General features: G+C 37.5%; 1 protein-coding gene across 9 annotated transcripts in view; it reads right to left on the reverse strand.

Moving 5' to 3' along the window:
- Nucleotides 1-27,892, reverse strand: part of UIMC1 (ubiquitin interaction motif containing 1) — a 145,790-nt gene that overhangs the window by 38,562 nt on the left and 79,336 nt on the right. For 3 of the 9 annotated variants that reach the window (XM_004460009.3, XM_004460010.4, XM_058282717.1), the window contains 7 exons: nucleotides 25,124-25,248; nucleotides 24,293-24,398; nucleotides 23,291-24,027; nucleotides 17,276-17,340; nucleotides 14,507-14,583; nucleotides 9,683-9,780; nucleotides 4,002-4,167 (listed from right to left, as the gene is read on the reverse strand). In XM_004460009.3, the coding sequence (XP_004460066.1) occupies nucleotides 4,002-4,167; nucleotides 9,683-9,780; nucleotides 14,507-14,583; nucleotides 17,276-17,340; nucleotides 23,291-24,027; nucleotides 24,293-24,398; nucleotides 25,124-25,248 (1,374 nt within the window). Of the gene's footprint in view, nucleotides 1-4,001; nucleotides 4,168-9,682; nucleotides 9,781-14,506; nucleotides 14,584-17,275; nucleotides 17,341-23,290; nucleotides 24,034-24,292; nucleotides 24,399-25,123; nucleotides 25,249-27,892 lie in introns of all 9 variants that reach the window. The other 6 variants (XM_004460011.4, XM_058282722.1, XM_071211184.1 and 3 more) reach the window with 3 other exon arrangements.

Below are 27,892 nucleotides of genomic sequence, written 5' to 3' on the forward strand. Positions count from 1 at the left end.
CTTCTCCCCCAAACAATGCCTTTAAAGAACATTCCCTTTAATTTTCTCTCAGCAGTGAACAGATAGCCATGTCGTTGAGCAACAAACTGAGCAGACTGAGACAACCTAACCAGAGTATAGTATTATAATCAAATAAAACTTACAGCAAAGTTAATCAGACATATACTTAATGATATGCATAATTGTTATTGTGCTGCACATAACTAGGCATAAATGGTAGACACGTCATGTAAATGACTCTAATTACTAGTTCTTTTACTCAGCCAAACCAAGCATGTCTAGGATCAGCTTCAGGGAAAACTGGAAGGAGGGGAAAACTAGATCCTTAACTCTGGTAGGAAACTCCTCCCTTTTATTCCATCCCCTTAGGCACTTGGCTAAGGGTCTTCCAACCTGGGTTCTGTGACTTCAATAAGATTAACTCTTTCCCCTCCAGAGCAGAAAAGGTTTCCTTTTACCAAGATTAGAAAATTACTTGGCAAGGATGCAGAGAAAGAAGAACCCTCATAAGTTGTTCGTGGCAATGTAAAATGGTGCAGCCTCTGTGGAAAACAGTTTGGTGGCTCATCAAAAAGTTAAAGAATTATCATATGACCTGGCAATCCAATTCTTTTGGGTATATACCCCAAAGAACTGGAAGCAGGGACTTGAACAGATGCTTGTACAGCAATGTTCACAGCAGCATTATTCTCAATAGCCAAAAGGTGGAAACAACCCAAGTGTCCATTGGCAGATGAATGGATAAACTAAATGTGGTATATACATACCACGGAATATTGTTCAGCCCTAAAAAGGAATGAAATTCTGATATATGCTACTACATGGATGAACCTTGAAGCCATCATGCTGAGTGAAATAAGTCAGATACAAGGGACAGATATTGTATGATTCCACTTATATGAAATAGCTTGAATATGCAAACTCATAGAGACAGAAAGTAGACTACAGGTTACTAGAGGCAGGGGGAAGGGGAATGGGGAGTTAATCCATAATGCGTACAGGGTTTCTATTTGGGGTGATGGGAAAGTTCTGGTAATGGATGGTGGTGAAGGTAACATAACATTGTTAATGTGATTAACCACAATGAATGGATTGGGAGTGGTTGAGATAGAAAATTTTATGTTGTACACAGGTTTCCATAATTAAAAAAAGAAAAAAGAGCAACTGAAGAGATGATGATAATTAAATGCAATACACAAGCTTAGACTGGATCTAAAAACAGAAGAGAAAAGGTCCAAAAGGACCTTACTAGGACATATGAAAAACTAATACAGACTGTTAAGCTTCATATCAATGTCAAAGTTCTTGACCTTGATAACCATATTTTGTTACATAAGTGTAAATACATGTTCTTAGAAATGTACATGGAAGTATTATATATTCAAGGAGCATGATGAATACAACTTACTCTCAAGTGTTGAAAAAAACAGAATAAACAGACATAGGAGGAATCGAGAGAGATAGATAGCAAGATAGAATGATAAGGCAAAGGAGGCAAAATGTTAAAAATTGGTGTAACTGGGTATCTGGGGGTGGTCCAAAAGTATAATGCAGTTTTTTTTGTATTGGTTTTATATTATTTTTGCAACTGTGGTGGTAAGTTTGAAATTACTTCAAAATCAAAATGTTTAAGAACAAAAATTAGGCTGGGGGTGGGAGATTCTGGCCTCTGACTTATAAAGCTTAAAGGAACCAAAACAATCATTAACTTTTGTTTTTGGCAAAGATGAGGGGAGGCAGACAACCTGGTGAACCAGGCATACTAGTAGGTGCTTCGCATAATTCCTCTAACTATTCCTCGCCCCTACCCTCCACCCCCAAACTCTATTCCCAGGAAAGTAGGGGACCCCTTGCTCCAAACTCTCTCTGTAGGACCTTAAAATGTCACCACAGGGGATTATTCAGGTTAACAAGCTAACACGACTGGGAAGATTAAGAGGAAGCCATTATTGTTTAGTGCTATGTATAAGGACCCTTAAAAATGTTCACAAAATCTTTGACCTAATAATTTCACCACTGGGAATAATAAAAGCAGCTAATATTTCCTGAGTACCTACTCTATGCTAGGCATGGTACTAAGCACTTTCCTTAAAAGATTTCATTTAATCCCACAAAAAACAAATAAGGTAATTACTATTATTTGACAGATACATAAAGGGGTGCTTTGGAACTAACACAGGTTCACATACTAGTCACTAGTAAGTTACCAGTAAGGGATAGAGATGGGTCTCAACCTCAGATTAACTGGACTCAGAGTCCATTTTTTTTTTACTACCACCCTGTACTAGGAATCTATTCTTGGGAAGCGGACTTGGCCCAACGGATAGGGCATCCGTCTACAACATGGGAGGTCTGCGGTTCAAACCCTGGGCCTCCTTGACCCATGTGGAGCTGGCCCATGCGCAGGGCTGATGCGCGCAAGGAGTGCCCTGCCACGCAGGGGTGTCCCCCACGTAGGGGAGCCCCATGCGCAAGGAGTGCACCCCGTAAAGAGAGCCGCCCAGTGTGAAAGTGCAGCCTGCCCAAGAATGGTGCCACACACATGGAGAGCTGACACAACAAGATGACACAACAAAAAGAAACACAGATTCCCAGTGCCGCTGATAAGGACAGAAGCAGTCACAGAAGAACACACAGCGAATGGACATAGAAAGCAGACAACTGGGAGGTGGGAAGGGGAGAGAAATAAATTTTAAAAGTTAAAAAAAAAGAAGAATTAAAATTAAAAAAAAAAAAAGAATCTATTCTTGGGAAACATTCCAAAATATGGAGATATGTATAGGAATACAGATGCTTGATGCCATGTAATTATAACAATGACAATCTAAATACATAACAATTAAGTAAATGGAAACAGTCCACACTATAGAATATTATATAGGTTTTAAAAATATTTTTACAAATAACTAAGTAACATAGGGGAAATTTTATGCTAGAAACAAAAACGTACAAAATTTTACATAGCTGGTTATCAAATATGTAAAAAATATATCTGCACAAGGAAAGATCTAAATTTACCGCAAAATTTTAAACGGCAAATTACAGAATAATATATATATATAATATGAACCCGTTTATGTCAACACTGCCTGATTCATTGGAAGTATGCAATAAATGTGAGTTGTTATTATTATTATAATGAATACATATTACTTTATAGTCAGAAAAAATCAACAGATTTATTTAAACTACAAGTTTAGGTACTTCATAGAAATTTTAATTTGTACTTATTGAATGCTTCACAGTTATATAATTTCATATTTAAATACCTCTAAAGTGAGGGATCAAGTAGCACTGAAAAAAATGCTGCAATATTTTCTATCATCTCAGGTATAAGTTACATTCCACAAGTTTGGCCACAGAGAGCTTCCTGATACTATTATAGTTACAATTTAAAATCATAAGACTGAAAGGCAAGATCACGGTGGTATTTCAAGGGCTGTGATCAACCAGTAGACTCCCTTGGCCAATATCTCATGTTATATGCAAACTATGGCTTTTGCTATACTCTCAGAGAGATAAATTAACAGCTCCAAGGTAACTCAGCAGAAACATATAGGACATAAAGATAAATTAGGGATATTTCTCAGCTGCTGTATTTAGATTGAACTTTCACAGAAAATCCACCTGGGACTTATTCTGAATGAAAAAAAAAAGGCAACTAGGACTTGGTCCCTTAAGTTCCACAGGAGTCTCAATATTCAAAGATGTAATTTGAAGTGCAAGATACAGTGCACTGTACTGATTTTCGGTCTGCCTATAACAAAAAGTAAGTTGAAACATAAAAGATGGAAGATTTTCTCCTTTCCCCTCTTCTGAGGAATGTGTAGTGAAAGAGTATATCTGCCAAAGTAATAACATGAAAAAATATTAGAGAATTAAATAGATGGGAAAAAAACTTAATTTTAAAGAAGAGCTGTCTATTTTCCTGCATTGTATTGTACGAGATTACAAAACCACCTTGCAGAACTAAGGTAAAGAAAAGTAAGCATTTGACTGACCTGATGAGTCTTTACCTGTATCTTGCCCAAGACCATTGCAGTACATGGCATGTCGCTCAATCTTTGTGGGTGGGAAGCCTTGGTCACATAGTGGGCAGGATACTTGAGAACTGGATGAGAAGGTAAAAGTAGGTATTTCCTTCTCAGCATCTTTCCTGTTAACGACCTGAAGAATATGACAAACAGCAATTATAGCAGCCTTAGTTTATAAAATATATTTTCTCCTAAAGAATTGCAAGAGACTATCTCACATTTCATTTATTTTCAAAGAGACAATATCATTCAATTTACTAAATTGAGGACTGAAGATTAGGAGATACTACAAAGAGTATTCGCTCTGCATATATTACCCACTTAATCCTCAAAATATACTTACAAAGCAATTAACATACCCTTTTATACATGGGAAAAGGCTTGTACAAACCAGAAAAGGAACTTGTCCAAAGTCATGGAATAAAGCAGTGGGAGAGCTGAAATTCAAACCAAGGACTATCTGGCTTCAAACCCTGTGCCACACTGCAAGGCACTGTCCTCCTTGGATCACTGGTCTACTGCAGTTCAGTTCTGTGCTACAGTTTGCAGCCAACAGCATCTTAAAGACACTTTATAAATCTCACAAAAGAACGGTGATCATTGTGACTTTCAGATATAAGACTTAGGAAACAAAAGAGCTCTAAGGTAAAAGTAGTTCAACTAGGATTTAAGGTACCCAGGCTTCTGCTTAGACCAACAAGACAAAACACCTCCTATGTTTTTATTTGGAAGGTGATAATCTAACTCTTTGAATTAAGAGGAAACACAGAAGCTTCAAAAATAGGGTCCCTAAAAAGTCATTAATTAAGACAATCAATTCTGTTGACCCATTCTGATATCTTATCTCTCTTCGCTCAGTGTTTTATTTTTTTAATTTTTTTAAAGATTTATTTTATTTATATCTCTCCCCTTCCCCCACTCCTCACCCCCCCACCCCAGTTGTCTGTTCTCTGTGTCCATTTGCTGCGTGTTCTTTTTTGTCCACTTCTGTTGTCAGCGGCACGGGAATCTGTGTTTCTTTTTGTTGCATCATCTTGCTGCGTCAGCTCTCCCTGTGTGAGGCGCCATTCCTGGGCAGGCTGCACTTTCTTTCGCGCTGGACGACTCTCCTTACGGGGCGCACTCCTTGTGTATGGGGCTCCTCTACGCGGGGACACCCCTGCGTGGCACGGCACTCCTTGCGCGCATCAGCGCTGCGCATGGGCCAGTTCCACATGCGTCAAGGAGGCCCGGGGTTTGAACCGCGGACCTCCCATGTGGTAGACGGACGCCCTAACCACTGGGCCAAGTCCGCTTCCCCGCTCGGTGTTTTATCATCATTTCTCCTCTATTGTCAGTCTCTTTTAGAGGCAGCTTTATTTTACCTGTACAGGTCAGAGCTGAGAACAGTGCAGTGATTAATTCAACAGTATGCACAAGGACTGCAGCACTACTGCCTACTACTTGCTTCAAAGGAGAGCATGTCCTAGCCAATCAATGTGCAACTGTCCTGCATAGCTACTACTTCCATTTAAGTGCAAGGAGCACCTAGGCTGCCATTACGCCTCATTAAGAGGAAAAAATAAACCCTCTTCTGGTGTAAGAACAAAATAGGAACAAATCAGCAATGGGTAGGTAATATGAGTTCTGAGCCAACTGGGTGTTTTTTGCTTTTGTTTTCTTTTTTGATCTCTTAAGTTTAGGCCATCCCTAAAATCTACTGTTTGTGAATGTGATCCAGCAGAGAGTGAAACGGGCCATTTAAATACCAAGTCCAACTGTTTCTACAACTGCCAGAAAACGTCCTGTCCTCAACACACCTGCCTTTTATTTATAAAGACATACTCTGAAAGAGGGAAAAAAGAAAGATGAGAAAGAAACTAATAACTGTTGAGTTCCTATACTATGTCAGGCTCTCCCAAGCATTTTACATATGCATCCCTCACAACAACCCAATGGAATGGGGTAAAATCACTATCTCAATATTACAGAAGGGGACACTGAGGCTTGAAAAGGCAAAGTAACCTATGGATCACAGAATTAGTAAGTAGATAACCGAAGTTCAAACCCAGGCCTGTTTGGCATCAAAACCATGTTGTTACAGAAGCTAAAAGCCTCCCTCTACTTTGTTTCTGGAAGCTGCTCCTTCCAGGAAGTGGGAGACTATCCGGTTCTGTTATTCTTATCTAAGGGGTGGGAAGTGCCAAGTGGGTCTCCTATTTATTCCAAGCTTACTCAATGAGCTTCCTACTTTCCCAGGTTCTTCTCTTCATAAATCTTACAAGGATAAGGGTAAAAAACCAATATACATTGAAATTTGCAAATAGTCTTGAGTTACTAGAAAGTCAGTGGCAACTGATAGCAGTTACCTGGCATTCTAAGGTTCACTAAGCACAGAATGTTATGTGACATGAATGTCACTGATGCTCACAACCTGTACTATACTCCTTTGTATTCATCACCAGCTCCATAAAAAGCAGAGAATGTGCTTTCAACTATTAATATATTCGAGAGTAGTTTGTCTATTATCGTCTTATTATGAATATGAGACCACTTCCAACTACATTCATAGGAATCCTGGTTATATATATTTTATATTAAAATAAGATTTTTTCCAGCACCATTAAAAAGGTCTATTGAAATATTAACTACTACGGAGAAACCTCAAGGGAGAAAAATACAAGTGAAGTAGCTTTTATTAGGACCATGTAGTCAGAGATTCAGACTCTGTAGAACTGTTTCTACTTCTTTAACATCCTATACAGCTATTTCTCAAAAGAGGTACTTGGATACTGAATCTTGATCACTTAAAGTGATGGTCCTCCTTATCTTCTGGCCTCAAAAGATTTCACCTTGAAAAAAAAAAAAACCCAGAGAAAATCATGTCCTATAAATCATCAAATACCTTCCTCTCCCACCCATTTTATGTATAGCTTAGACAGATACTTACTTAAGAGTTTTCCTCTCTTATCAAAGGATTAACATAGTTGACTTTAAAACCTACTGACTAGTTAAAAATAAAAACTACTTATTTTAACTTGATAAATTTCTACTAGCTCTTCTAAGAACAGGATATTCACCTGAAATTCTAACCCAGAGAAACTCTCAGGCATGACATTCAGAAAACATTATTTCCAAAGGAACTGATTGCTACAGGAAATCAAATCAAGAGGGATTACAGTTCTGTCTGGGTATTCCAAACATCTCAGAAACTGGTGAGCAGTTCTCTGCCATTAGAATATGAATTCACTGAAGAGCCACAACAAATTACAAAGCAGTAAAATCACAACTGCCTTCATATGCACATTTCTACCTTGTGCCAAATCTCTGCTATGTGTTTTACATTCTTTATCTTATCTAATTTAATCCTCACAGCAATTCAGTGAAATATGTATTTTTACTGTCATTTTATATCTAAAGAGCTGATATTCAGAGAACCATTGTTTTCTGGTACTCCCTTAATCTTAATGCCAATGCACCACTATCAGCATTACATTTATCAGACCACATTAAAGTTATAATTACCCAATTATGTGTCTGTTTCCTCCCTTACCAGTTGATTTAAGGGCAGGGACTGTGTTTTTCTTATTTATCTTTGTATCTCAAGAGTCTAAAACAATGATGGGCTACAGGATACAAACAATGAATATCTGCTGAATAAATGAATAAAAAGATTAAATAATTTGCCCACAATCACTAAGTTAAGTGGTGGGGCTGGGATTCATAGTCATGTTTCTAATGCAATATGTAAGTTTCTTGCACTGCACCGTACCACCTTTCAATAAGAAATTTTAGGACTAATGACTCTATATACAGATTCTGAGGATAAGAGTCAACAACCTTTATGATACTATTTTTATGCACAAGCGTTCAGATTCTGTCTTTCTAATAAGCAACTTATAACTAATAAGTGATTACTTAACTTAAAACTACAGTATCTCTAATTTCTTTTAATGGAAACTTCTCTGTTTAAGGAATCTTCAGATATAAGAGCAAACAGCTACATTGAAAAGAGGACATTCACTATGAGAAAGGTTATACCATTACATCCATTTGGTGTATAGTGGTGTAGACGTGTACACTATATATTCTAAATAGGGGGAAACGGACTTGGCCCAGTGGTTAGGGCGTCCATCTACCACATGGGAGGTCCACGGGTCAAACCCCGGGCCTCCTTGATCCGTGTGGAGCTGGCCCATGTGCAGCGTTGATGCGCGCAAAGAGTGCCCTGCCACGCAGGGGTGTCCCCCGCGTTGGGGAGCCCCACGCGCAAGGAGTGCGCCTCATAAGGAGAGCCGCCCAGCTCGAAAGAAAAGTGCAGCCTGCCCAGGAATGGCGCCACCCACACTTCCCGTGCCGCTGACGACAACAGAAGCGGACAAAGAAACAAGACGCAACAAATAGACACAGAGAACAGACAACAGGGGGAGGGGTGGAAATTAAATAAATAAATCTTAAAAAAAAAAATTCTAAATAGGGCTCATGCTCTTTGACTCAAGCTAAAAATACCCTCCCCTTTGCAATCATGGATGGGTAAGAAATTAGACTTGATTAACTAAAGACTTGTAGGGCTTTTCTGTATGTTAGGATGACTATGTTAATAACACTCTTTCCCCCTCATCCCCATTTAGAAGTTTCTGGTCTCTTCTTGTAAAAAGGACCAGAGACTATCTTGACATTATCTAACAGGATCTGTGCTCAGTCATTAGGCTGCTGGAAATTATCTTCTCTGCCACCACTGGCAAAAGGGAATCTTGGTCTGTCAGTGACAGAGCAGGTTCCAGGGAACCAAGCAGTGTGCATGATTCATGAAAGCAGAATTTCTACCCAGTTATACCTGCAGTGCAGAGACTAGAAAGGGGTCTAACTTCTACTGCAAAAACTGCTTTCAGAAAACTTAAAGAGTATAAAAAAGAATAAGAGATTTAAGCTTTTTAAAGGTACTCAAGATAAGACAGTATACACAATGTAACCAAAATTTTTGTTTAGTTTCATTCTCAGGGTGCTTTTCACAGCAATAGATTTTTGAGATATACTGAAAGAATTCACAGTAGTTAAATTGTTTTGTCAGTCAACCAGAAAAACACACACTGAGAATCTTAATCAGAAGTATGAACTTGTATCAATCAGCTTTATGGTTGTTGCCAGATTTGTAAAGAAGGAAAGGTAACAATGCAAATAGAGGTTTGCTTACTTTATCATGCAGCTATCCTGACTTTGCACCTCTGATCATGTCTAGAAATTTCAGCTGAAAGTTATGTCACAATATAAAAAGTGACTTTTTTCCAAGACAGTTCATCTGTTACTTAGCAATATATAATGGACAATATACTAGACTAGACAAACTTGTCTTCAAATTCTAATTCTACCATTATCAGCAATGTGAATATGAACAAACTATTTGAACTTGCTAAGCCTCAGTTTCCCCATAAGTAATGGAAATAATAATGCATAAAAAGTATTCCTCAAGAAATGATAACTACTGTTATTTTTAAGAAGAGTGCTGAACTGATTTTCACTATAAGACTCTCTTCCCGCAGTAAGTGTCCCAAAGCTACAACCTTCTGCCATCTAAAACTTTTTTAGTCAAGTTCAATGTTGCATCAGAGAGAGGACTGGACTACTGACAGAAAGAAAACATAAGAAAAATTAGAAAGGACAATGTTCACCTCCTTATCTGCCACTGTTATTTCATCTGGTGTCTCTCTACTACCTGGGGAGACTTCTCTTTCAAAGTCAGGAGTTTCAGAAGAACTTAGCGGTGTCTCTGAAATTAAAAAACAAAACAAAACAAAAAACCACATCATTTCTGTTCTCAGAGCACAAAACCCATTCATCTTCATTTTCTGTTTTCATAGTTTAAAAAAACAAACACAGACCTATTTTTCCTAAAGTATAGAGCATGATAATACTACTGCGGTGACAATATAAATCTTTTTTTTTTAAATATTTATTTCTCTCCCCTCCCCCACCCCTACCCCAGTTGTGTCTGTTCTCTGTGTCTATTTGCTATCTTTTGTTTCTTTGTCCACTTCTGTTGTTGTCAGCGGCACGGGAATCTGTGTCTCTTTTTGTTGCGTCATCTTGTTGTGTCAGCTCTCCGTGTGTGTGGCACCATTCCTGGGCAGGCTGCACTTTCTTTCACGCTGGGCGGCTCTCCTTACGGGGTGCACTCCTCGTATGTGGGGCTCCCCTACGCAGGGGACACCCCTGCGTGGCACGGCACTCCTTGCACGCATCAGCACTGCGCATGGGCCAGCTCCACACGGGTCAAGGAGCAGACCTCCCATGTGGTAGATGGACACCCTAACCACTGGCCCAAGTCTGTTTCCCGACAATATAAATCTTAATTTTCTTTTCTTCTTAAATCTTCACTGAGACATAATTACTTTCAAAAGAATTCACCAATTTTCACTATACAGTTTGATGAATTTTGACAAATGTAGAGTCATATAATCATCATCACCATCAAGATATATAATACTTCTAACACCCCAAAAAGATCTTTTGGTGGCCTTTGCAGTCAGTTTTTCCCACTATCAATTTACTTTGTACCCCTATAGTTTTTCTTTTTCTGGAATGTCATATAAATGGAATCACACAGTATATGTAATCTTTTATATCTGGCCTTTTAAATTTAGCGTAAGGTCTTTTAGATGCATCCATGTTGTTACATGTAGAGGTAGTTCATTCTTTTTTATTGCTGAGTTGTATTCCATTGTATGGATATGTCACAGTGTGCTTATCTATGCACCTGTTGATCTATTTTGCTTGTTTCCACTGTAGTTTTAGTTTTAAAGTGTATTTTTTTGGCAGAGAACAAAAACCTGACAATGTTAGTGCTGAGGTTAAAGAGATGATTAAAGAAGACTTAAATTGGAAGCAGAAATAGAAAATACTTTTTAGACAAAGACATGTCTTTGATATATTCTTTAGGCAGTATCTACTCATTCAACATTAATCTAACATTTATTGAACAGCTGCAGGCACTGTAATAGCTACTCATAATACAAAGATGTAAGATGAGATCTCTTATATTCTAGTTTATGAATTATCGAACTATATAGCTCCTGTGTCAAATCCGGCCAAACACCTATTTTTGTAAATAAAGTTGTGGTTTTTTTTAAGATTTATTTATTTATTTAATCCCCCCCCTTGTCTGTTCTCTGTGTCTATTTGCTGTGTCTTGTTTCTTTGTCCGCTTCTCTTGTCGTCAGCAGCATGGGAAGTGTGGGCGGCGCCTTTCCTGGGCAGGCTGCATTTTCTTGCGCGCTGGGCAGCTCTCCTCATGGGTGCACTCCTTGTGCGTGGGGCTCCCCTACGCGGGGAACACCTCTGCGTGGCGCGGCACTCCTTGCACGCATCAGCACTGCGCATGGGCCAGCTCCACACGGGTCAAGGAGACCCGGGGTTTGAACCAAGGACCTCCCATGTGGTAGACGGACGCCCTAACCACTGGGCCAAGTCCGTTTCCCTGTAAATAAAGTTTTATTGGAATACCATCATGCTCATTTGTTGACCTATTGTCCACGGTTGCCTCTGCGCTACAACAGCAGCGCTGAGTAGCTGCAATAGAAACTGTATGGCCCACAAAACCCAAAATATTGATTATCTGATCCTTTATAGAAAAAGTTTGCCAATCCCTGGTCTAGGTCATAGAGGATGCCATCTATTACTTAATGAAAAAATATTAATAATATTTCAAAGGAGGAAAAGAAATTTACCTCAAAATGCAAATCCAGTAAGTTCTCTGTTTTCTGACATTGAATCCACTGTACCTCTAAATGACACCTTGGTGCTTCACAAATACAATGAATGGCCAGAGGTGGATACTAACCACCATTATCGGTATCTTCTAAATCATTAAAAATGGACTAAATACATTGTCTAATGTTAAACTATACTTTTTAATCATTCTCTCAACTATATTTTAATACATCACAATTTTTTGAAAACTGGACATAAACAGATTTCACTGCTTTGCTGAAAAAAGGCTTACAGTGCATAAACTTCAAAATCTTTTTTGTCAAGTTTCCCTGAAAGATATTAACCAAAAATATATTCAGTCCATTCACTACTTAAACTTCCACAATAATAAAAAGTCTTCAATTCAGCTTTTTGTGGATGATTAATATATTCAACTCTGAAGACAAATTTAAGAGGGCATTACCTCCTCAGAAATAATGCTAGTAGCATGCACAAGGTTGGCATAAGACTATCATTCTGCTCCCTCAACAAAGTAAGTAACACTAAAAAGATGTTGCAGCTTTGAGGATCATACCCCTGAAACTGCCAGAAATATGAGATATAAGGAAATAGTGACTACTACAGTCAATCTATGTTTTATCCATTTGGAACAAAAGTTTCAGACAATTTAGATGCGTAGCTCCTAAATCATACATATATGTAAAAAGAGACTCAGGAGTTTGGTTTCATGGAAAGTAGTTTCTTAGCATACGGAACATTATGCTATGGAAACCTTTTGTGATCTCATTTAGAAGTAGTTTATGTCAGCCAACAGTTGGACTTTATTACCAGGCTAATGACAACAAGCAATGATCATAAAAGCTATCTAACCTCAGTCATGAGGGCCTTGCTTTTTCCTTTTTCATTAACTAGGACTTTCAAGATCATTGTATTTGCAGGTTCCTCCTGCTAGATCCCATGGTGACATCACATGCTATCATCCTAGAGAGACAGACCAGTGACTTCCCAGCAGGATGGCATAAGTTAGCAGTTCCAGACAGAGAGGGAGGTAAAGCTTTCTCTTCTCAAACATACTATAGTATTCCTAAATGCTCCTACCAAATTCAGAGCACTTGGTAGTTGGGTCTCTTAGTAGGTATCATTAGGTGGTAATCCAAATACATTTAAAATGAATTAAGAAACCACTCTGGGGGGAACAGGTATAGCTCAGTGACTGAGTACCTGCTTCCCATGTACAAGGTCCCAGGTTCAATCCCTGGTACCTCTTTTGGGAAAAAAAAAGAAAGAAAAAAGCAATTCAAGAAGTTAAATTTAAAATATATATAAATAAAGGGAAGCAGTTGTGGTTCAACTGACAGAGCATCCACCTACCACAAGGAGGGTCAGGGTTTAATACCCAGGGTCTCCTGACCTGTGTGGTGAGCTGGCCCACACGCAGTGCTGCCTGCGCGCAAGGAGTGCCATGCCACACAGGGGTGTTCCCCATGTAGGGGAGCCCCACGCACAAGGAGTGCGCCCTGCAAGGAGAGCCACCCCACATGAAAAAAGCGCAGCCTGCCCAGGAATGGTGCTGCACACATAGAGAGCTGATGAAGCAAGATGATGCAACAAAAAGAAGAGACAGTTTCCCTGTGCCACACGGTAAGAATGCAAACAGACACAGAACACATAGTGAATGGACACAGAGAGCATACAACAGGGGGGAAGGGGAGAGAAATAAATAAATCTTAAATAAATAAAAAAACATAAATAAAGACCTTTATGATATGTTGTGAAATATTAAAAATATTCACAAGATTTTCCTACAGTACAAGTAAACTAAGTTTGAGTATCTACAGATAAATATTTGAAATAAACCTATTAATCCCTTTGGTTATGTGAGATCTGAAACTTCCTCAGATTATGACCATAATGACTTACAACAAAATCTGCACACACTTGGCATCTAAAGAGTTTAAACATTAATAGGAATTCCCTCCATCTCACACGAGTGAGGTAACAAATATAATGGGCTGCAACTTATAAGAAAATCTAAATAAGAACATACAAGCTAAATAAAATTTCTTAAAAAGCAGTTCATATCACAAAATGATTATTCATATTATACAATGATTCAACTCAAGTTCCCCTAGATAGAGTATCTTAGTTCATTTAAAATCATTTTTACATATCTAAATCCATCCATGTGCAACTTTGTATGAACATTTCTTGTACATAAAAGAAAAATATATGGGTCATTCCATTTCTACAATTAAAAAGTCCAAGTGATTCTGAAATAAAAATGTTAATGACAGAGCTGTGCACAAAATTTCTAAACTCCTTAAATTGCTCCATTAATAGCAATATAAAACCAACTAGCAAAAGGCTCTGAGAAAAACCTGAATGACAACCAGCCTGGAGGACAGATCAACTTTGAGAACACATAAACCAAAATATAAACTCCTTTTGGCGCTGAAAGTACAGTGAAGTAAGGAAATGCTATTCCTCATACTTTGCTGCATCTCTAATGAGGCTGGTAAGCAAACAAGCAGACAAGAGACACGTTAATTTCAGAACTAAAGTATCTCTAAGAATAGGGCTGAGAATCAGTGCCCATTAAAAAATATGTGTATGTATGTACAACGTATGCATGTATGTGTGTATATATGTATGCATGTGTTTATATACACACACATATCAATCACATAAAACCTCAGAGAGGGTTAGAAAAGACAGAAAAAATTTAAATGCATGAAAAGGTATATAGTTCGGTATTGAATTCAGTAAAACTACAGTGGGGCACTTACCAGGACAAACAGTGATTTCTTCTGCAGAACTCTCTGGCATAAGGACTGAGCTTCTCTTACTGGTCAAAGCAGCAATGCTGTGAAAAAGAACCAAATCCCAAGTGAATTCCCAGTAAAATATATAGATCACAAAGCCAAAAACAATGCTGACTCATTCACAAAGCCACAGGTAATCCAATATCTGCTGACCAATACCACAAAAGCCCAACAAGTAAGCAAGAAATCACTAGTGAAAACTAGGCCAGGGGAAGCAGCTGTGGCTCAATCAGTTGGGCTCCCATTTACCATATGGGAGGCCCTGGGTTCATGTCCCAGGGTCTCCTTGTGAAGGCAAGCGGGCCTGTGTGCCACAGAGAGCTGACGGCTAACGCAGCGCAGAGAGCTGGCGCAGCAAGGTGATGCAATAAAGGGAGACAAGCAGATACAGAAAAAAAAAAGCATAGCGAATGGACACAGAGAAGAGACAGCAATGAATGGAACAAACTGCAAGAAGGGGAATCAATCAATCAATCAATCAATCTTAAAAAAAAAAAAGTAGGGAGACGGACTTTGGCCCAGTGGTTAGGGCGTCCGTCTACCATATGGGAGGTCCGCGGTTCAAACCCCGGGCCTCCTTGACCCGTGTGGAGCTGGCCATGCGCAGTGCTGATGCGCGCAAGGAGTGCCGTGCCACGCAAGGGTGTCCCCCGCGTGGGGGAACCCCACGCGCAAGGAGTGCACCCGTGAGGAAAGCCGCCCAGCGTGAAAAGAAAGAGCAGCCTGCCCAGGAATGGCGCCGCCCACACTTCCCGTGCCGCTGACGACAACAGAAGCGGACAAAGAAACAAGACGCAGCAAATAGACACCAAGAACAGACAACCAGGGGAGGGGGGGAAATTAAATAAATAAATAAATCTTTAAAAAAAAAAAAAAAAGTAGGCCAGGAACAGGGAAAACAAACATGCTCACAACATTGGTCCCAGTGAAATCTCTGAATGAAAGGACCCCCCCCCTTTTGGAGTTGTCACAAAAGAAGGTTAAAGGGTAAGGACTATCTGTGAATATAGCAAAAGACAAAGCCTCCGCTCCAATATAAGAATATCAAAGGTGTTTTTAGAGCTTCCATCTCAACTTTCTGAAGCTGGAAATTTGTAAACTCCTAGGAGAGGACTTAGAGATTCTCCTGACAACTTACTAGCTTTTCCCTTACCCCACAGTTAAAATTTCCTATATATCTCAAGATGTGGCTTTCTAAGCAACAAAATTAAGATACAATTTCAAGCTGCCCTTCAGTAAAAATCTGCCCACACAAGTTGAATATCTCTTCTGCAAAAAACTTAATTATGAATGGCTACCCTCATCCAACCTCCTGATTTTCCCTCCTTGCTCATGGACTGTGACCTCTTCCTGACACGGGAACACATGGCTGAGAGATTTAGCCCCTTTACATTCATAGATCTTGACAATTAATTTGCTCAAGTATGCAAGAAGACGCTGAAAATCACAAATCCTCACATCAACCAAGAACCACAGAGAAGAGAGAATAGCCACCACTGATTCATGATTAATAACAAAATCCTGATAGGAAACCACGAGCAATTTCTCTCACTAAATAAAATATCTCAAAGCATTTGTTATAAACTTAAGCCAGACTTAGTTTATTCTGGATGTAACATTAGGGCTCTATTCAAAGGGCCCATCAAAAAACAATTTGCTGACATTTATAAAATGGGCTAATCAATTTGAAGTCAAACCACATTGCCTGTGATTTCAATTGTCTCCTGGTGACAAAGCATATAATCATTTATTAAAATCTACATCTGCTCTGCACAGAGCTCACCACAATAAAGCAAAGAGGCCTGCAGGAAGCAGAAGGCCTACTCCAGTTAAAAGCACTTCTAAAACTATCTCAAACAGCAGGAGAATCAAACCAAAGTCATATTCTTCAGCCCAGGAAGAAATACCTAACACTATCAACTTACCAAAAGCTTAAAAATTACACCTAAATTACAGAAAATGGCAATTGGGTCTCAACTTCCACATGGAAGATGATGGTCACTTAACACAAAATTAAGCTCTCAAGAAATCTCCAAAGGCCAACTAACTGGATAAAGCAGGAAAGTGACTGATCCAGCTAATAGTAAAATTTGTAACCAATCAACAACTATCTATTAACACAGTGGAAAGACTTAAGAAGGTCAATTAATCAACTAATTGAAGAGGTAATGTAAATACAATCATTTAAAGGAAAGATAGAATCAGATTAAAAGTAGCACAGGACAGAGAGTGAAGGTGATGTAGGTTCTATGTGTCCTCTTAAGAACTGACTTTAAAAATGTGTAAGATTTGGATATGCAGGTAAAGTAAGCATAAGCAGAAGGAATCCAAGGAGAAAGGGGATAGGAGGACTACAGCCTTCCATCTACAGCCTTCAAATTGGCATAAGAAGCTAGTATAGTTAGTTAATAAGCAAGAGAATAGCAAGATATAACCACTTTTTGGGAACAGTGTAAATGGGATTTATGTCAAGATGGCTGGAATGAATAAGAAAACCTCTAAGATGTCTTCTCAACCAAATATTCTAGGCTTCTATGAGATAAACACATACACACACACATTCATAGAGGTACACATAAACTAGGAAATAATAATAGTTTTTCATAGCCTGAGCTTATAACTGAGCTAAAAGTTCTCTGGCAAGCTGTCCTTTTACAGTCTCACTCATGTGGTTCAACTCCCTTATGCTGGCACCACCAGGGAATTCAGGTCCACAGCAACAGACAATCTCACCTTTGTGAGGCAGGTACAGAGTTTCCTTCTTCAGAAGTTTCTTCAACAAACAGCCCTTGGGAAGACTGAAAAGAAATATGTAACATCCTAAATATGCAGGCAGAAATGAGTTATGGTTTTCTTTCTTTAAAAAAAAAAAAATTGTCCAAGATCACTCAGCAATAAGCAATAAGAAAAAAAATTTTACATAAGTTGGTACATTTCAATAGAAAGAGCATACATACCCTGTAGAATCAGAAAAATGGGATTTAAATCTCACCTGAATCACCTACTAACTTGGCAAATTTAGATAGTCACCTCTGACTGTTTCCTCATCTTAAAATGGGTATTAACAATTGCCTCACTGGGTGTTATGTGAATTAACAAGATAATGCATATAATGCAAATAAATATTAATTTGGAAGTCAAAAGAATGATGACTTCAGAAAAGCAATTATAAAACTTTTGTTGTGGAAGGGAGAAATAATGCTGATAGTTAACTGCAGGTTTGAACAGAGAAATATAGAGACAAGTCAAGTTTTCAATGGAAACAATGAAATGGAAAAAACACTGCAATCCAGGAAAGAAGTCTAACCCAGATCTTAACGCAGGATACCCCCAAAGAGAAGGTTAAAAAGATTCCTTTTGTTACAAATCTGTCACTATGGTTTTGATGTCTGGCTACAAGTTTATCTTTGAAGAAGAATAATGATAAGGAAAAGATTATTTTCTTTGATTAATGGTAGAGTTGGTATAAATGTTAACTCATTAAATGTATATACACAGAAGAGTATAGAAAAACCAGTTACTGCTCCTTAGGGAAACTTCTGAGGAAGTGCCTAAACTATGGAGTCTTCTTCCAGTACCTGTAAAGCTAGTAGTTCAAGTTTTCAGTGTCTCCCAAAAGAATATAAATAACCTAAACAAGTTAGGCATCTCTCTACTACTCAGGTAAATGATAAAATATACTGAAAAACAGGAATAGCTGTGTGGAGCATTCAGTCAAAGGGAAGATAAAGTTGTAAAACGATTGGGAATGCAGTCATTATGAAAAACGAGGGCTGAACAAAACTGTCAAAAGGACTAAAATACGACAGCAATAAATACTTCACCTGACTATTTGTTTGAACTCAGCAGTGACAAAACAGTGCTTCATCCCTGAAATCTAAAAAAAAAAAAAAGTAAAACAGTACTGACACCTAGTGTCCATCCAACAGAATTTTACCTTCCTGGATGACAGGTTGACCTAAGCTTTGGACATCAGAGGCAATCAAGGCACTGATAGGTTTTAAGACAGACACCTCAACCTCTACCTTAGGCTAAAGCACATATCTCTACCTTTCTAGTGTAACTGTTAAAAAAATTATTACGCACTTAATGTGCCAGACCTATGCTAAATCATTGACATTATCTCCTTTAATCCTCATAAGAACCTTATGAGGTAGAAATTATTATTTTGAAAATGAGGAGAACAAAACTTCAAGAGGTTAAATAATCTGTCCAATAAAAAAGTGGAGCTGGGACTTGTCTGACTCCAAAATCTATACCCTAATCACTACTGTTACACTGTTTCACTCAAATGATCTTGTTCCTAACCATTTTCAACACAGAATTCCAAAAATGCCTTCATTTCAAGAAATAACTTTTAATTTCTAAGCTTACACTTCAATGGGAGTAATCTGAACACAGAGGTAAAGTGAGGCTCTTCTAGAATATGAAAATAAAATAGTAAAACAAGCAATGCTACAGGAATACCCAAATCTAATCAAGAACAGGGATGCATGACAGAAATGTAACTTTAACTGAGGAAGCTGTAGCCTAATCAAAACATTGTACTCTAAAAAAAAATTTTTTTAAAGTACATTAATGGAAAGGGGACAGTTCATATTAAATCTAAATGAAAAACCCAAAGCTCCAGAATTAAGCAGTATCTTCAACACCATGCCCTGGGAAATGACGGTGGATAGATAGATCATTTGATCACCACAGAAATATCTTCTCTTGTACAGCAGTAACTTATCAGGTCTGTTGAACCATCCTTTAAAATTCCCATTTTCTGATTATCATTTCCAACCTCCCAGATACCTTCATCCTAGGATATGGGTACAGAAAATGGCAGTCTGAGAATTTGGGCTCCTGAAAATATCTCTCTTCCATAATAAACGAACAAACTAGAATTTGGTATGTATATATCAGTCTGAAGTTCAGCTAGTTAAAGTCAGTCCTCATAATTCCCCACAATCCCATCATTTCTGGGAAATAAATTCCAGGATCTGGACTGAAAAATTAAAAATCAGGCCCCAAAAAGTAGCAAGTACATCAACTTTCTATCCACTTAACATCCTGTCGTCTGTGATGCCAAAAATCAGTTCTTATCTGATTCTAAAGCTTTTATAACATTCTATGGACTAAGTCATTTGCCCTAAGGTGAGTATTTTCTGAGTTCCCTGTTTCTGGAATTCTCTTGCTATCTCTATCAACCAAGGAACCCCATATGTAGGTAGCTCCAGTTAACCATGTTCAATAAAAAATGTTTAACACACTAACACATAAATTCTTTCTACTTATGGTTCCTGAGATGAAAATGAAAGGTGAAATTACATTAAGACTTTCATTATTTGCCTATGAAATTTTAAGTTTGCTTTCATTTGTTTTTTTAAAAATAATATTCTATGTTGGCAAGGCTGCAGTGAACCAGGCATTGTCATACATTACAGGAAGGAGGAAATACACATTTGAGCAATCTATCTGAAAATGATTTGGCAATAAACAGTAAGTCTTTTTTATGTTCATAACTCTTTAACCCAGCATTTTCCTCCTGGCACCCTATCTCTAAAGGCACTAATTTTAAATACAGAAAAGTTTTCTGTAGAAAGATAATTATCACAACCAAAAGAGCTAACAATAGGAAAATGGTTTAAAAATGATGGTAAATTCTCAAGCTGGACTATTATGTAGTCATTAAAAATGAAATCTGTAAGTTTAACATCATGAGAAAATTTTATATAATGCTAAGTTAAAAAGACAAAAATATATATAATCTGAACTATATAAAAAATAGGCATGGGGAAAAATGAAGGAATCTATCACTGGATGGCAGGACTGTGGATGCTTTTCATTTTATTCTTTAGAACTGTTTATTCTTCAGTATTTCTAAGTGATGTCGGTAATTAATGTTAATGCCAATGGTGGAGAATTACTAGGTTGTCTGCCTAGTCACCTTTTACTGAGAACTGAACCTTACACTTCTCTCAATAGGTCACAGCCATTTTGTACAAAATGACATATACCCCCTTCATACCATAGCTGACTGGGCTGCTGATGGCTATTAACTCCAAATGAGCCATACTGCCTTTCCAGGAAACCTGGAATTGGAATTGGAAGAGAGTAAATCTCTTTTCAGATAAATTATAATATTTAAATTTTGGAACTGTAGGTGAGTGGCTTCACCTACTATGTGTAACAAAGAAGCAAAAGAAGCCAGTCTGCAGGAAGAAAAATTAAAACAGACGCAATACAGAGAACAGGTATAGAAAAATTAAAGATGGTTTTCTAGACCCAGCACCTTCTTCAGACTTGGTTACAATTGTTTTAGAATTTATGAAGCACCTTAATTCCTTATGATAAAGTCCTCTTTTTAAATTAAACTAACGTGATTTGGTTTGTTGGGCCATATAGTACCAACTAATAATATAGTGGGTTGTTCTTGAAGTTAGAGCAACTGCAATCTAAAAAGACTAGCTGCTAGGTTTTGATCACTTCCAGGCTATTCCAAATGCAGTGCTTTCAAACCTTAGAACTTGACACAAATCTCTTCTCTAGAACTCTGGCCCCTGCAATCTTTCAAGCTAACAATCTGAATTACAATAAATTATTAAATATTGACTCTTCTATATATAGTTAATCCATCCCTTCAATGGGAAGCATCTCTGTATTGCAAATAGCTAACAAACAAAACATGTTATTGTAAGCATCACCTTATAAATTACGACAGTCACTAAAAGAACTGTTAAGAGAAAGACCTTCTCATCCCTTATAGTAATCTTTCCAGAAAGTGGATTAAGAGGGCTAATAAGGAACAATGAATCCCAAGGCACCTGGAATGAATGATTTTCTAGCACCTTACAGACAACTACAATTTATTACAAGTGCCTATAATATGCTAAGCATTATACCAGATATTTACATAAATTTGCTTTAATCATTAAAACCACTTAAAGATATGAATTGTTATTTCTATTCTACAAATGTGAAAACTGAGATTCAGAGAGGTTAAATGGCTTGTTCAAAGATGCAGTTACTAAAACTATGAAAGTTTAGAAACTCCAAATCTATGTTCTCTCTGCTATGATATAATGCTGCTCATAATGACCAATTCTTGAATCCTTACCCTGTTATAAAAAAGAGAGAACAAATAAGATAACAGTAAAACAAAACCAAAAACCCAGAGTTTGATAACAGAAACAGCAACAAAACAAGGTATGGTCATAAAATAGAATACTTTGTAGCTCCTTAAAATGATAGCTTATGAACAGTTTGTAATTATGAATGTTTTTAAAATATTCAGAGGAAAAAAGCAACATACAATCTTTCATATACAGTACAATCCTAACTAGATAAAAGAAAAACAAAAAACAAAAAACAAAAAAACCCCACAAAACTGGGAAAGCAAACCAAGTGCCCCAAAGAGGAAAATGGCTTAAGTAAATTATAGAAAACTACCACAAGCAAAATCAGAAATATACTATTATGAGAAAATAAACTGGAGAACTATTTGCACTTCATATCAGACAAATGATGAATTTTCATGACATTTAAAGGATGCCATAAACCACTAAGAAAAAGGAAAATGACTATAGGATCTAAACAAACAGAGAAGTAAATATAAATGGGCTTAGGTATGTGGAAGAAAGTTCAACCTCACACATAAAAAAAGAAATGCAAATGAAGACTATGACAGAGATGACATTTTTCATCTCAGATTGAAAAAGATTTAGAATTCTTACAATAACATTGTGCTGGTATGGGTATGGTACTCAAAACATTGACACTTAAGAGTATAAAGTGATAGTCTCAATGGAGGAAATCTGGCAATAGCTAACAAAATTGTAAATATATACATCCTTTAATCCAGAAACTCCATTTACAGAAAATTATCCTATAAATACCTCCCATTTGATTGAAATGTCCTCTGTACAAGGTCAATTGCCACAAAACTGTAAAATATTGGAAACAATCGAAATGTCCACCAACCAAGCATTAGATAAAACTATGACTCATCCATTCATGGTATATTACACAGCTGAAAAAGAAATGCAGAAGTTCTTTATATATTACACTATTACAGAATGAGCTCACAGAGATATTAAATGGAAAAAGCAAGTTGCAGAATAATGGATATAGTATGCTATCACATGTGTAAATGAAGGTGGGGAAAAGAATGTGTTCATACATTTGCATGTACTACATAAAATAGCTGGGAAAGATACACTAGATAGTAACATGAGTTGCCTCCAGAGAAGAGAACTGGTTGGCTGGGAGATGGAGTTGGGGATAGGAGACAGACATTTTATTTATACCTTTTTGAATTTTAAGGTATGTGAACATGATTACCTAGTCAAAAAATTCCGAACTCTTTAAAAAAATGTCTAAAACATAAAACAAATTATGGAACACCCATATGAGAGGATAATATTTTTCAGCATACTTAATAAACAGGAAAACATCTAAGATAAACTGTTAAGGGGGGGAGCAAAGTTTACAAAGAAGAGTCTTCACTTTACTTTAAAATTAAAAGGAAAAGTATTTTTTATAGGCAAGGAAAAGACTCAAAATAATGATGGTTGCCTTTTGTCACATGGTTCTGGGATAATTTTTTTTCTTTATTCTTCTATACTTTTACTAATTTTCTGTAGCGAACATTTATTATTTTAATAACCAGGGGGAAAAGACCTAAAAAAAAGAACAGATAGCTAAAAGAATCCTTGCTTAATCTGTGAATAAATCATCCTCAATTATAGCATCACTGACCCTTACCTGACCATGACTGGTTGTTGGTTCTTCCTCCAACAAAAGTTTCTCTTTCAAGCTTTTAATTGGGCTTTCTTGGAAATCCTTGGTTTTTGAGAGCCAGACAGATGCCCTAGACTCCTGCCTTTCCTCTTTGTCTTCATCTCCCATATCTTCTGAGTTGCCTTCATTTTTTTCACTAGCCTCATCTCCTTGGTCACATTCATTCTGGATCAGAGAAGGAGGCCTAGGTAACACTGGTTCCCCAAACTCTTTTTTTTTAAGGAGCTGCCTCTGAGCCATTTTCAGGCTCTTCTGATAAACCTCCAACTGGCAAAGAATGACCCTGGTATACTGGTTTGGGTCTACTCCAGCAGGGCAAAATGGAATACCCCAGAAGTAATGCACAGTACCCCCAAAGTCCTGGAGACCTTTGGCATCTGCTGGGACAGGCGGACAGTGCCTAGATGTGTCCCCCCTACCCTGGGCACCTTTGAGAAAAGCACAACCCCTCCCAGTACTTTCCTGTGGCTTCCCACATTGTGTGTGCTCAGCCAAGTGGCCAGTACATCTGTCAAAAGATTGAACGTTCTCATTCTCAAATATTGGCTGGCTTGATTGGTCCCAGCTTCCTGAGCTGCCAGAGACCGGCTCCTCTTCTGTGTTTTCAGTGTGGTCCCAAGGCTCCTCTCTTTCCTCAGCCTCGTGTCCCTGACTGATATGTGAGCCTTTATACAGTGATGGAGGTGCCAGCTGCCATATGCCTGTAGGTATTTGAGAAAAAGTAGGGCTAAAGACAAACTTTTTTTATTAAGAGGGCTTGGTAAACTATCACTAGAATTAAATAATGTGGGTAAAAAAGGCTCCTCTATGGGTTTAACAAAATGTTGACTTTTCCTTGGAAATAAAAGTATGCTTTAATACCACCAGAGGGGTTTGGGGCATCTCTATATATCTAACTCTCAGTATGAGATCCCTGTGGTATGGTGATACTTGATGAGTAGAAGGAGTTAGAACAGGAAGACATGCCTTCAGTGGTCCCAGAGTCTGTGGTTTTCTCTTGGTGGGACTGTAAAGATGGTCCAATGGCCAGAGGTCGAGAGCAGGTAGCAGAGGCATCAGAAGGCCGGCAACTCTGAAACAAGTGATCCCACCCCAGACCAGATTTATTATTAAAATAACTACATATGCTGGGTCACAGGAAGGACAAAAAGGGGAAGACACATGTCCTAATAGCTTCTACTCTCCAAAATGTAGATAATAAATCCAAACGAACTCTACAAACATATATTGAATGCCTACTATATGCAAAATGCTGTGCTAAAAAATAATGCTAAAAACACTTTTCTAATATAGAGAGGTGAATGACATAAGGGATGGCTTAGGACAAAGTATTCTTCACATTAAAAATAATTTCAACTGCACATATTCAAATTATAATTTAGCATTATTTGATTATTTTTTAAATGTCCCGTCTTTCTTTCCTTAACCCACCTCTGGTTCTCATTCCCTTTGCTTTCCCCACAAAACAAGGGGGGATAGACACCTCATCTTGCTCCCTTTGGGTTCCTGGTACTCAGTAACTCTTTTCAGAAGCTGCCAATTACTATGAGTCTCCTAAGTCATAGAAATGAAAATCTGTGGGTAGAAGAAAACTCTTTCATATAGAATTAGCAAAACAATTCAAACTGGGTATACCAACAATTCAACACAGACTTTAAAAGTTATTATTGGAAAAACTTGTTAGTTGAAACCCTTTGAACTACTATAGCTAGGTCTTTCCTAATACAACCGTGATACTGAAGAAGGAAAAAAATACCACTGATGGATCCCCACAAACTTTTTCATCAGCATATTTACATTCAGGCTTTCAGCAATGGCTTTCCTCAAGAGCTCCTCTTCTTCCTCCTCCTGGCTGTTCACCTCTCTAGCTTCCTGTTCACTCATTTTGAGAGCCAGAGCAAACTGTTCTTCTTCTGTCATCTCTAAAGATTTGGGGAGACATCAAAAATACAGAATAAGCATGGAGACAAAAAATAGAATTATTCAACTTTTTAAATGAAGACACTATAGACCATTTAGCTTAGCACAATTTTATAATCTTAAAAATAAGTCAAGTCCTAAAAGAAAAGGTGTTGGTCAGGATTGCTAGCAGCAACCACAAGAATCCTGGCTTAACGTTAGACTTAAGCTCCCATGAAGGAAGGGATCTTGCCTATTTTGCTTACTGTTGTCTCCTGATCATATAAAAGAATGTCCAGCATATGACAGATGCTGAAAAAATGGATGAACTGACTCCTACTCTGAGGCTCTCTGCTGTATACCACACTGTTTTATGATCAACATTTAGCCAGAGTAATTTTACGTGTAGAATTTTTATTTATCCAATAGAAAAGGAAATCTCTAGTGACCCAACTGTTGATTGCTAAACACCATTTCCCATTAAAAGCAACTGGGGTAACTTGTAACTTAAAGAAATGGGTGATTCCAAATCTGGAGTATGAAATGTACAAGAAAGTTAGAATATTTATCATAGTTGTTAGCAAGGAAGCTATCAGACTCTACTACAGACATGTCAAAAGAACTCAAGGATGGGACGGTATGTGGCTTAAGAGGTTAAGTGCCTGCTTCCCACATGGTAAGTCCTGGTTCTTGAGGCCACCTAAAAACAAAAACAGACAACAAGCAAACAAATGAAAAAATCAACTCAGGGAAGCCAAGGTGGCTCAGTGGTTCAGTGCTAGCTTCCCAAAGACAAGGTCCTAGGTTTAATCCCTGGCCCCAGCACCTTAAAAAAAAGAAAAAAGAAAAAAGAAACTTAGGAGCCATCTTAAAAAGGTTGTCATTGGCCATAAATGGGACAATTTAAACATCAAAAGGGTAATAAATGGAATATGTTTAAAACTATGATTTTATAATGATACTTTTTTTTTAAATGACTAACTGAACATTGCTGAAGGAATGTTAGGAAACTAAAGAATTATTTGAAAACTGATTAATAAAAGGATAGAATCAAGTTTTTATCCTGACTTTCCCATACAAGATATACTACTGGGGTATAAATGAGAAGGGAATGATGGAATTAGAATATCACCATTTTATGTAATGTCTACGGAGGGGAATTTGGCAGAATCTTGCAATGACATATAAATTTACCCTTTGTCCCAGGAATCCCATTTCTATCAATTTATTCTAAAGATACATTTCCAATTAAAAAGAAAAATTAAAATGTATATATGCACACAACACTTTTCATAGCAACACTGTATAAATTTACAAAACACTGGAATCTACTAATGACCAACAGAGACCACTGGTTGAATTAACTGTGGTATACACACACAGCTTTAATAAAGAATGAGGAAGCTCTCTGTGGACTGATATAGAGTGATTTCAAGGTTGTAAGTATTTAAAAAGCTCAGTACAAAAAAGTATACCTAGAATACATTTACCCTTCATATAAAAAAAGGAGAAATAAGGTAATATACATATACATATACTTCTTTATTTTTGCAAAGAACGACACGAGGATACGCCAGGAACTAAAACAGGAGGAAGGGGAGGGAGAGACAATTCTTTAACCACACCTTTTTGTACAGTTTTGACTTTTAGAATCATGTAAATGTTAGATCTATTCAAAAAAGCAAAATTAAATCAAGGATGGGCAATTCCTAAAATTGAATACAAACAAAAAATGCACTCAAATGAATTTGAAATGACCTTAATGATAATGAAAATAAAACATCAAAATTTGCTAAACCAGTGTTTAGCGGGAAGTTTACAACTTTACATTGATTATATTAATATTAGAAAATAAGAAAAGTTTAAAATCAGTGATCCAACTTTTAAACTTTAAGAAGCTAGAAAATGAAGAGCAAACTTAACCAAAACTAAGTAGAAGGAAAGAAATATAAAGAGAAGAAATCAATGAAATTTAAAATGGACATATAATACAGAAAAAAAAATTAATGGAACAAAAAAAAATGGTTCTATACAAAGATCAATAAAAATTAGGGCCTTGTAACTCTAAGCTTTTACACCCAAATAAATATCCTTTATGAAAACCAACAGATTTCTGGTACTTTGCATCAGCACCTCTTTGTCTGACTAACACTGGTGATTATAGTACTGCCAAATAAAACAGATGTTAAGTCAAAAAACATTACCAGAGGAAAAGAAGGTCATTATATACTACTAAAAGGCTCAATTCAACAAGAAGATAGAACAATTACCAACATTACATACCTAACAACAGAGCTCCAAAATATATGAAACAGGAACTAATAGAAAAAGCAGGAGGATTGCATCCAGTATCCATGTGGAATCTAAGCCCCCTCTTGACATAGATGTGGAATGGACACAACCAATCCAAGGTCCACAGGAAGGAGGAATACAGTAAGGATTAGAGTGGACTTAATGATATTCTATTCATGAACTATTGTGGTTAGTAATCGAGAAAATGTGGCATTGGTGTGGAAAAAGTGGCCATGGTGGCTGCTGGGTGCAGGGAAAGGGAGGAAGAGATGAGATGTGGAGGCATTTTCGGGACTTGGAGTTGTCCTGGGTGGTGCTGTAGGGACAATTACCGGACATTGTATGTCCTCCCATGGCCCACTGGATGGAACGTGG

This window comes from Dasypus novemcinctus, chromosome 2, assembly GCF_030445035.2.
Source record: "Dasypus novemcinctus isolate mDasNov1 chromosome 2, mDasNov1.1.hap2, whole genome shotgun sequence".
In the NCBI taxonomy this organism is placed as follows: Eukaryota; Metazoa; Chordata; class Mammalia; order Cingulata; family Dasypodidae; genus Dasypus; species Dasypus novemcinctus.